Source organism: Condylura cristata, unplaced genomic scaffold, assembly GCF_000260355.1.
Source record: "Condylura cristata isolate star-nosed mole 26May11 unplaced genomic scaffold, ConCri1.0 scaffold00015, whole genome shotgun sequence".
Classification (NCBI taxonomy): domain Eukaryota; kingdom Metazoa; phylum Chordata; class Mammalia; order Eulipotyphla; family Talpidae; genus Condylura; species Condylura cristata.
The window spans coordinates 18,030,249-18,040,985 of record NW_004567116.1 but is presented as its reverse complement, the minus strand read 5'-3'; the positions used below and the strand labels follow the sequence as shown (position 1 = coordinate 18,040,985).

The 10,737-nt window shown below is 51.3% G+C and overlaps 1 protein-coding gene across 1 annotated transcript in view; it reads right to left on the bottom strand.

Annotated features, from left to right (window-relative positions):
• The window catches only part of WT1 (Wilms tumor 1), a gene marked incomplete at its 5' end in the record, with an annotated part of 43,393 nt that extends 32,656 nt beyond the window's left edge, over positions 1-10,737 (bottom strand). The window contains 3 exons of the mRNA XM_004683580.1: positions 4,478-4,580; positions 5,007-5,129; positions 10,482-10,737. Of these exons, the coding sequence (XP_004683637.1) occupies positions 4,478-4,580; positions 5,007-5,129; positions 10,482-10,737 (482 nt within the window). The remainder of the gene's footprint in view (positions 1-4,477; positions 4,581-5,006; positions 5,130-10,481) is intronic.

Below are 10,737 nucleotides of genomic sequence, written 5' to 3'. Positions count from 1 at the left end.
ACTTCATCGATCTGCCTGTTCTGCTCCCCACTCTGTCTCTGGTGAAGCCTCTCCCTGCCCCTGCACCTCTGGCCTGTACCCCAATTCTGTATGAATAAATAAATAAATCTTTAAAAAAATATTCTTAAATTGGAGTAGTCATTCCTGCTAACTGGCAAAAGGAAATGATCCTCTTTAAACTGGCAGCACAGTTCCTAAAGGAGGATGTACAAATTTACTAAAAGCACCACATTATCTGGGGGTGGGGGGCGGGGCTGGGAATTGGCCTGCATGGGGATATTTTTCAAACACAAAGCATAGAACTCTGTTTCAAAATAGCTCTGAGAATCAACCCCTGCAGTGGGTGCAGTGACTCCATGGAGTTATTAGCAAGCAGAGCAGGCAGAGGGGCTCATCAAAGATCATTCAAGAGCAGTGAGCAGAAAAGGCCCAGCTCACTGCAAACAGGAAGTCAGAGGAGAAACTGCTTAGTGAGGGCAGATCTCACAACTGTCTCCATGAAGGAGAGCATGGGAGGCAGCACTCTCTGGAACCTTCCCTTGGAGCAGACACAGACCAAGTCTCTGTCCTAGGTATCCAGGTAGAAGTTCATCCTGACAGTTCAAGGCCAGTGGTAAAGGCAAAGCTAAAGGAGCCTAAATACAGAACATCCGCTGCCAGCTAGAACGCAGCCTCGAGGAAGCTCAAGTCGGTGCTAACACTACCAGGAGAAATGCTGCCTCCCATCCACTAAGGGCTTTCATTTGATAGCTGTGAGTAAAAACGGATGATTATAGTATTTCTTTTATAACCCTGGGAAATAAAGACCTTTCTCTATCAAGCCCGAGGATAGATGCGACCGTAGCAAAGAGAATGGTGCTTACTCATCAGGAGAGGCGACAGGGCACAGTGGGTAGGAGCAAGACGGACTTTGGAGCCTCGACCTGAATCTGTACACCAGTTTTATCCTTTATGTATCACACTGGGCAATTTCACTTCTCAAGGCATCAGTTCTACCTCTGCCAAGTGGAGGCTCTATCACCTATCGCCTACCTCACAGAATCTCTATGTGTAATGAAATAAGGTCAATATTCCTAAGCACTTAGAATTACTACACCTGGTATATAGTAAGTCTATATCTGCACTTGCTCTTATTTATTACTTTTGAACCAAAGTGTTGACACGAGCTACATAAGGATAATATTCCAGATAAAGGACACTAAATAACCCAGAATACAAATGTGCTTTGAAGTCAGACTGGTGATGAAATCCTAGTTCTGAGTCTCACCGTGTGACTTGAGCAAGCCACTCTGAGTCTCTGTATCTATTTCTTCTTCAGTAGAGTGGAGTGTAGAGTACCCACCTCATAAAGCAGTCAGAAGGATTAAATGCACAGGGCCCAGCAGTGCATAATCTTCATGCAGTAAGTCTTACTACAATATTATAGCAATTCAAGCTTTCACCCAGCCATGATCACAGGGTCTTGTACTGCCTAACATCTATTGAGACCTGTACCTAACCCTACTCCCCCCACAATATGTGGGGGACAAGAATGGTAGGAGAAACCATCTCCCATCACTTCCCCGAAGATGACTGGGGATATTTTCCATTCTCTACTGTCCACATCTACACACAAATGTGCACAGCTGCTACTCCGCAGATTTGTTACCTGAGAAAGAGGAGACATGCAATTCTCATTGTAAGGAGAGAATCTTGAGAATTTCCTCAATGCAAACTCACATCATGCACTGCTTACTCAATGTCCATATATGTACCAAACACTACCTTTGGGAAGGGACAGTAGATATAAGTCTGCAAAGATCCAAGATTTGGAGGGCTGAGGGAAAGAAGTTGGGCAGGCTGATTCAGGGGGTTCATATGCAACAGGACAAACAAAATACAAGCCAACCTTTCCCAAGACGTTTAGATTTTAGACAGAAAAGGGAATAGAGCCAGCAGCCAGTAGCAGTATTACTGAATAGCTAAAATTCAAAAGTTAAGCCACTAAGCAATTAGAAGTTGGCCCTATTTCCTATGTGCTTTTTTTTTTAAAAGCACTGCATTCACAAAAGCATTTAAATACCCATTCAAACTTTTTTAGGATTAGGAAAGAGGAAATGACATAATCAGTAATGCCGATGTTCAGACCCAATTTTTTGAAATATCCCGGCACCTGTCCATTCATCATTTCAGGGTGCCTTTGGAAAGTGATTAGAAATGTGAATTTAGGGTGGATGTAATGTCAAAACTCAAAAAGTCTAAACTTCAAAGAAACAAACTTTTACTTTGTTTTAAGGGATGTTACAGCTGAGAAAATTTTCTGTTACAAGATAAAATAGTATTTTTTACTTTCTTATATCAAGAACCAAAAACGTTCAAATTACACAGAAAGAAAAGAGGCATTAAGAAAAGAGATCTGAAGGAGGAACCTGACAAAACTGCTATATACAGTGGCCCCTTAAGAGCTGGATTAGAAAATATAAAATTGTTATCTAAATTATACTCCAAGTGATATTTTTCCTGCTTCCAGAGAAGCCAAATTCAGCCGTTAAGTCATAACCCACCAGAGGGACTGAGAATTGTTATTACCAGTAGAATTGTTATTACCTCTTTTTTCTAGGCTGCTCAGTCACTCTGATCTCTCCTTTCTGGTGTCCCACATGGTGGGTTCAGCTAAGAGCGAGAAACGAGTGTAGCTAGCTGTGTATCAATGTGTATAGCTGTGTGTCACTGCTGAAGTCCTCAACACCCATCCTCCAAGGGGGGTCTCCAGGTCCATTTAAACACTGTGGTCAAGGTCTTCCTTTCCATCTGGGGTGAGCCCCAGGAGCCAAGGAGGGAAGAGTAGGCCAAGGCCATCCCATGGGATAGAACCAGTCCTCCAAACCCCCAAAAACTACTAGAAAAACAGCAACGAGCCTGCTACAGGCAGAACAGCTCTCCCTGAAGGTGCCAATGAACCAGTTGCCACCGTTTGTGCCAGGAGAGGGGGTTCATACCAGATGTTATTTTCAGTTTTCAAAGGCCTGATCAAAAAAGAGGGGCGGTGGGATGATGGGTTTGGAACAAAACATGAGACTGAATTCTGGCCGAAGGTGGAGATAAGGAGAACATTCTACCACTATCTGTGCAACGTGCGTGCACGTTTGCTCTTAGTCTCAGAAACAAACACAAATCAAACCCGACGGACATGCCAGATTGTCTGATAATTAAATTTCCACAGTGTCCGCTGGGCACCTCTGTTAAGTAGAAGGGGAGTGACCCCGAACCTTCCCTGGTAAGTACTCCGGACGGGAAAATCAGACGAGTCCCGACTCGAATAACGCTGCTGGGACAAAGGGATGAGCCTCAGCGTACTCAAGAGTGAAGATCCCTTCCCCTCCTCCACCGGTGGAACTGAAGGTTCCCCCAGGCGCGTCCATTCCCCCACCCAATCTCCCAGGGCCGGTGCTTTTCCTTCCTTCATTACCTCACTACCTCCTTCCCTTGACGTCAGCCCCGGGTCCACGAGCTGAGGGGAGGGAGGATGGAGATGAGTTTGGGGGCTGGCGGTATCAGGATCCCCGCAGCACCGGGGGTTGGGGGCTATGAGGTAATGCACACCCAATCCTGGGCCTCAAAGGCCGAGATCCACCACTTCCCTCCCTCCTCCCCCCCTACCTTCCAGCCCGGCGCTGGCCGGTGAGTGCACCAGTTACTAAGCAACCCTATCGGAGACGCGGGATGTCGGCCAAGTTCACCCAAAGTTGAAGAATAAATTTGGGGGAGAGAAGGTGGAGGGTGGAGCGTGATCCCGGAGAAGGCACAAGGGACAGGAAAAAAAGCTTGTTAGGAAAAGATGCTATTCTTCCGCCCCCCCCCCCCCCCCAGCCCCGGGAACAGGAAAAAAGGACCTAGCGAGAGGGTGAGCTGCAACACACTCCCACGGGACACCGCTGCGACCGATGACGGTCCCGCCCCAGAGTGGCTGGGCCCAGGGAACGACGCCCACAAAGCGCTACTGCCGTCGGAAACTGTCAAAAGTAGGGGTGGATAGCAGAGGGTGGCCCGAGTGTGCGCCCTCGACGTTGTTTGGGAGAAGCCCGGCTTGGGTGGCCAGAGGGATAGGAGGGTTCTGAGGAGTGAGAAGAACACAGTGAGTGGACTTGGCATCTAATCTTTAGTCTCCAGATAGTAAAGTCCTTCCGGCGGAGTCCTTAAAACAAACAAACAAAAAACTTCACAAAGTGCCGGGCTTTCTTTTCCAGCTCCAGACAGTAGTCGCTTTCTTTTATATTCAAAATAATAATGCCAGGAGGTGGGGCGGGGGTGGAGGTGGGGGTTCTTTCTCCAAATCAGAGCCAGAGATACCGTATTTAATTTGTTCTAGTAGCCCAGTAGGGTTACGGCGTCCTTTGCCGCCAGGACCCCGCGCCGGCGATCGGGGCTACCCCGCGTGGGGCGTTCCTGCGCCCTCGGGGTCCCGCGGAGGCAGCCGCAGTCCTGGGAGCCTTCCTACCTGCTGTAGGGCGTCCTCAGCAGCAGAGCTTGGCTGCCCGTGCAGCTGTCGGTGGGGGTGTGGCAGCCGTAGACCGGGGGCGGCACTGAGTACTGCTGTTCGCCTGCGGGGAGCGCAGAGAAGAGTGAGCGGTGCCCAAGGGGCTCCGGGACTCGGTTGTGGTCTGGGAGAAGGGAACAGAGCGCCCGAGCTGAGTTCCGGGCTTGAACTGGGAGCAGGTGGGTCTGGTTGGGAGAGGGGACACGGGCATGTACAGGAAAGGTATCCAGATCCTTCGGAGCTAAACTCCTCATTACACTCCGTTAGCAGGCACTCGGACTGCTGTCTGCTGTAGATGAGGTTGAGTTGAGAAACCCCTAAAGTGGGGGTGGGGGAGGAGGAGGAAACAGTCCTGTCTTTCAAAGTGAGAATGGGTGAATTATTTCTAAATTTTTTCAGATGTCCTCCCTCAGTTTATTATGCACCCGAAATTCCACGGGAAGGTGGAGTAAGTTTGGGAGAGGAATTCACACCCTTCCCGCCAGCTTACCCAGTGAGCCCTGCTGGCCCATGGGGTCCTCGTGCTTGAAAGAGTGGTTGGGGAACTGCGCTGCGTGGTGCGAAGGCGTGTGGCCGTAGCTGGGCGTCCCGTCGAAGGTGACCGTGCTGTACGCTGAGGGCGAACAGAAAAGAGCACTTGGTCAGCAAGGAGCCCCGGGCGGTGGGTCTGAATCGCAACCAGGGTGGAGAAGGGCCCCAACCCCCTTATTTGGGTCTCCTGCGGGGGATTATCGGACCCATCTGCGTTTTCCCACATAAACCCTCACCACACCAATTTACTTATTACTCTCGTCTTCCACAGAGCCCCGCCGCTCTGCACAAAACCTCCAGCAAGTAAGGTATATTAAAAAAAAAAACAAAAAAAACAAAAAACACCGCTTGTCGAAGAAAGTTTTTCTTCCCCACAAAAAAACAAACACCGTGCTCTCGCGCAGGGGCAGCACGGGCGAACAAAATGAATCTGCTCGGCTGACCCCGCGCTGACTCTGAGCCGTAAATCAAGGACCAGTGCATCAACTTTCATTAATTACACAGAGTCAGTTATACGGTTTGGGCTTTAAATGGGGAGAGTAATGACCGAGTAATGTTATCTGAGGCTGCGAGACCCAAAAGCACGACACCCAAACCCCTGGGGAAAGCGGGTGAGAGCGGGAAAGAGGCGGCCGTTTCCGGTGGCCCCCACCCCCGTGCCTCAACCCGACGCTCTCGTCCTCTGCTTCTCCGACCCTCCTCGCACCCAGCACATCCAATTGTGACCACCATTTGCTAGGGGAAGACTTCCTCAGGTCACAGGTCGGAATCCTGTTTCTTTTAGAATGTGTCTGACACTACATCCTACTCTCTTCTTGATTGTACTTGAGTTCTCCCCCGAGAAACCTAGGACAGTACTACCCGTGTTTTTCCCTTAATCTCCAAAGGTGAAAAAATGGTGTCTTGGTTGAGAACGTTGTCTATAATTATAAAAATGCTTTAAATGCCTACTCCCACCAACTTTTGGAAATCTGTTACAGCCCTTAGACAAAAAAAAAAAAAAAAAGTCCTGCAACTAAGATAAGGATTGGTCCTGGGACCCTGAACCCCAAAGTTTGGGAGGGGGGCACCTTTGTTCTATGCACTGGCTTTAGCAGACTTGGCCTGACAGTTAATGGTATATGCCCAGACTGTCCTGAGACTGGTCCTGGGCCATCCAGCCCATCCTAGTCCCCCCTCCTCGCTCCACCCATCAGAACCCCCCAGCCACCCTGGATCCATCCACACACTGCTCTGGGTCTCTAAACCCCACTCAATTCTGAGGTGTGAAGTAAGTCATGGTGCCCCTTGCCCCATTCTTGCCACAGGTGTCAAGGCACTGCAACAAGTGTCCAGCAAGACTTAGTTGGGTAGATAAATGAGGCCACTGAACCCAATATTTAAAATACTCTCCCAGATAGGCATGAACACCTAGCTTCCACTGCTTTCTGGGAGTGGGAGGGTCATGTCTCCATTACTAGATTATGCCAAGCAGGTAAAGACTCATGCACCTATTGTGCGGTAGGTTAACAACTTAAGCAACCAGCTCTTAGAATTTGCACAACCTCAGAGGCGCCCCTCTTCTTGTTTGTTAAGTGAGCAAACATAATGTCCAGCCTGGTTAGCTGTCAGGAGTGGGTGAGCACTCTGAGGCTTCAGACACTTCCTTTTGGGAGCAGAGGACCCTGTTTGAGGCCTCCCGATTAGTTTAAAGGAAATTTGGCCTCGAGCACTCAATTTTGCAAAAGGAAAGCGGAATATTGAAAAGTCTTTTAAAAAAAAGTTAAGAATAAGAGCCACAAATTGTCTCTAGACAAACGAACCCTTCTCCATTCCTGAGCCGAACCGGGGCCCGTGCCACCGTGCTGTCCTCAAAAGCAGGCTTCCAATCTGTGGGTGAGCGCCGACGGCTACGGATTTCCAGCTGCCGCTCCCGCGTGCCCGGGTTTTTGGGGAGCAGAGGCCTTGACCCTCTGCCGCTCCTCGCCCGCGAGGCTTCCAAGGCCCCTCCCAAACAGGACCTGCAGTCCTCAGCAGACCAAAGCCAGCCTCCAGCCCCCTCCCTCAGACCCTGATCCCCAGGGAGGGGCAGCGGTGAAAGCGTCTACAGAAAGGAGGGAGGGCTCTTTTAATTAGAAGCTTATCGGACGGCGGGGCAGATTAGAACGCGTGGTCCTGGGGCCGTCCTCTGGGCCCCGCAGAAAGCGCTGGGGTAGTGGGCGGGGGAGGACCAGCTGCGGGCAGAAAGGGGCAGCGCATTCAAAGACTCCTTGTGTAGCCGAAGTGGGAGAGGCGCTAGCTGCCAAGGTAGAGCCTTTCCCACGGTTAGTCTCAGCCGGGGAGGGGAGTACAACCTTGACCGCTCGAGACACGCTCTGCGGCTCCCGCCTGCCCGAAGAATCCAAGTACGGGAACCGCATGGCCCCAGCAAGTCCCCAGGGAGCTAATGGGTGGGTGGGGTGGACAGCAGCTTGGGGCAGGAACGTAGTCGGGAGGCTGAAATTGATGATCCTGAAGCTTCCCCAGGACCCCCAAGAAAATTCCCTGTTCAGTGCCACCCAAGGGCACTGATCTTGCACCTAGCTGCCCCCACCTCATGACCTCAGAGTGGCCCGGTGATCTCTTCCTGTGCCGGCCAGAGCAGGGCTGGGGGCATCAAGGGATAGATAAGCACTAAACCCAATATTTAGTCTGGGGCTACCGAGTCCTCAACCCACTTATGCTCTGACAAAGCCTCCAGTCTCCAGATCTCAGCAGGTTGAGAGAGCTCATCTCCAGTCTGGTAGAGGAAATCTATCTCGACAGTGAGGAAGATGCCTGGAAAAGGAGGTAGAAAGAATATAGAATGACCTGGGCTTTAACTCCAACTCTGTCAAAAACGGAGGAGACTCATGCATACCTAATCTCTTAAACTTTCGAGTCCCTTCTCTGCTGTCACACTGTGAGCTCCTTGCAAAGGTTCAGGTGCAATAATTGTTTTAAGAGAGCCTGGCACAGAGGAAGTGGCCAAAAAAATGAATGTTTTGAAGTAACATGGAAAGGGTGCAGCTTAAGAGTACCACGTATAATATTTGAGATATGGGGGGAAAAGGGGTGAATGAGGTGTGCCGCCTTGGGGAAGGAAGGAGGATGCCAGCAACTCTGCTCCCCATGGCTAGGGTGCCCTGCCTGGGGAAAGGAATCCAGACAGTCTTGATTCTTCGCCACTGGACTTTGGCCTAAATATCCCCATACTTTTGGGAAAGAGCTGACTCTGCTTCCTCCAAGTCTGGGGGAGCCACAGGACCCCTGGAATCAAGAGAATACATTTGGAATATTAAGGGCTAAGGCTAAGGCAGCAGCAGCTTCTGCTATCCCAGCCCAGCTCCCAGCTGCCAAAGACTCTTGAGAGTTGGGTTCAACCCATTTATTTATTTTCATTGTGAGAAAAGCAGTAGCCGGGAACCAGCTTACAGGCTATGACTTGCATCTCTGCTGCCAAAGGCAACAGGTTCACCTGCTAGCCCTGGTTCTAATCTACAAGCTTTATTTTTCTTTGGCCTCTCTACTCAAAAGGAATTCAGAATTTTCCTTAATGCAATGTCCACTGACTACAAATCCCAGTGTCCTCACTTGCCCAGCTGACTTGATGACAGGCATCACACCTGCTCTGTGGAATGCCTGACAGTAATAGGGTCCAGCTTCCAAATATCCCAGAGGGACTCAAATAAATAGTAATGACTTAGTAGTATTTTGTGACCAGGAGCTGAGATCAAAATGCTTTCTGATCTCCCCAGAGACCTCCATACAGGACCTCACATCCAGACTATGGGGTTAGATAGATTGAGCCTTCTGGAGTTAGAATCCAAGACCAGGGGAAGAGGGCTTCTGTTTCTCTGGCATAGAACTGTTCCCCAGGTCCAACCTCCAGATTGCCCATTTCAGCCTCCTCCTACAGATGGGGAAACTGAGAACCAGAGATTTGCCAAAGATCACATGCAGGCCTGTGTGTAATCAGAGATGGCACAGCCAGAGAGCTACAACACCCTAAGGTGTCCCAACACCCTTCAGTGAAAAATGCGAATTTCATTTATGAAGACCTAAAGCAAAGGGAACTTAGTGGGTAGGTTTGAGATTCCTGCGTGGGACGTGGATCACGGGTTCCCAGACGAGGAGAGATGGTGGTTTCGGTTTCGCCTGAGGTCCTGATGGATCAGGTGCCCCAGGCTGGGCTACAGTAGGAAAAGGCCTGGAGATAAACGTTTAGGCCCAACAGGAGATAGCGGGAATAACACGCCCTTTCTTTCGCCTCTCGGGAGCCCCCCACAACCCCTGCAAACACTACACACTCTAGTTCTCCCATCCCACGCACTGGAGGGGCACCCCAGTCCCTAGACGCTTGAATTTTGTTGTAGGAAAAGCCACTGTGTTGGTAAGCGTGTCCTAAACTATCGATCAAACCGAATTGGTCCGGTTCTCAACAGGTTCAGTTAGAGTAAATTTAAAAGCCCAAGGACAAAAGTGCGACTTGCTTGGTTCCCCCGCTGGTCCCTGAAAAATAAGTGTGCGCGCGCCGGAGTCGCACAGAAGATTACCGGTTGTGTTCCTCGATGTGCACTGACTGAAAATGACAAACTTGTCCCCGTTCTAATCCCCCGGGGCCTGCAAAATTCGTTCTCCAGCTCAAACCCCTGCTTAACGCGCCCAAGGTGCGTTGCCAAAAAGGCGGTTGCCCAGGCCTCATTCCACCTCTAGGACGTGGTCCCACACAGCTGGGAATCCGATAAACCGGTTCTTTTCCACGCATGGCGGCGGCCCGAAGTGGAATCCAGAAGACATCGAGGTTATACTACAAAACTCGGGAACCATATGTTGGCCATTGGCATGGTTGCTGAGAAGTCACTATTTAACTGCGGTTATCACCTGAAGCCAGTGCTTCGGGATGCTCACTGTGTGCCTGTGTCCCAACACCCAGTTAAGGTCTGGCGCAGCCTTGGGGCACTTGGGCGCGGCGGAGGCGGCGTGGGCTGCTCATCCAGCACTGGCCTAATTCCGAATTCAGTCTAAATGCCTGAAAAAGTTTCACGCCTGGTGGCAGTTTGTTAGGGGTTGAGGTGGGGGGAGGCTTTGAACAGGGAGGGAGGAAAAAAAAACGCTTCCCAATGCAGAGACAGACACGGCACCGGTTTCCGCTCCCAGCCTTACCGGGGCTCGCAGTCCCCGAATCTCCCGGGGTCCTGGAGACCCCAGATGACCTCCCGGCTCCTGCGAACACTCAGGCTCTTGGCTCTGGAGGATGTCAAGTGCGGGTGCCGGCGTGTACTCCTGCTCCTGCACCGCCTCTCCCCGGCTGCCGCTTCTGTCACCCTCACAAATCTTGGAGAGACGGCGGACGAGCTCTGGGGTTCGGGAAGGAGAGCGAGCCGCGCGCGGGGACGGGCGCCCCGCGTGGAGGGGGCGCTCCCCGGCTTCTTACCTTGGTTTCGAATGGCTGGCTGACTCTCGAGGCAACTGGGCAGGTAGGGCGCGTTGGGGAACATCCTGGCCTGGCCGGAGGACGCCTGGCTGGGCGGTGGAGGGCCGAAGGGTCCGTAGCGACAAGCTCCCGCAGTGCCGGTGAACTGGCCCGAGAAATGCACGGTGAAGGCGCTCAAGCACTGCTCCTCGTGCGGCTCCGCGCCGCCCCAACTCGGCTCCTGCTTGATGAAGGAGTGGGGCGGCGGCGGCGGCGG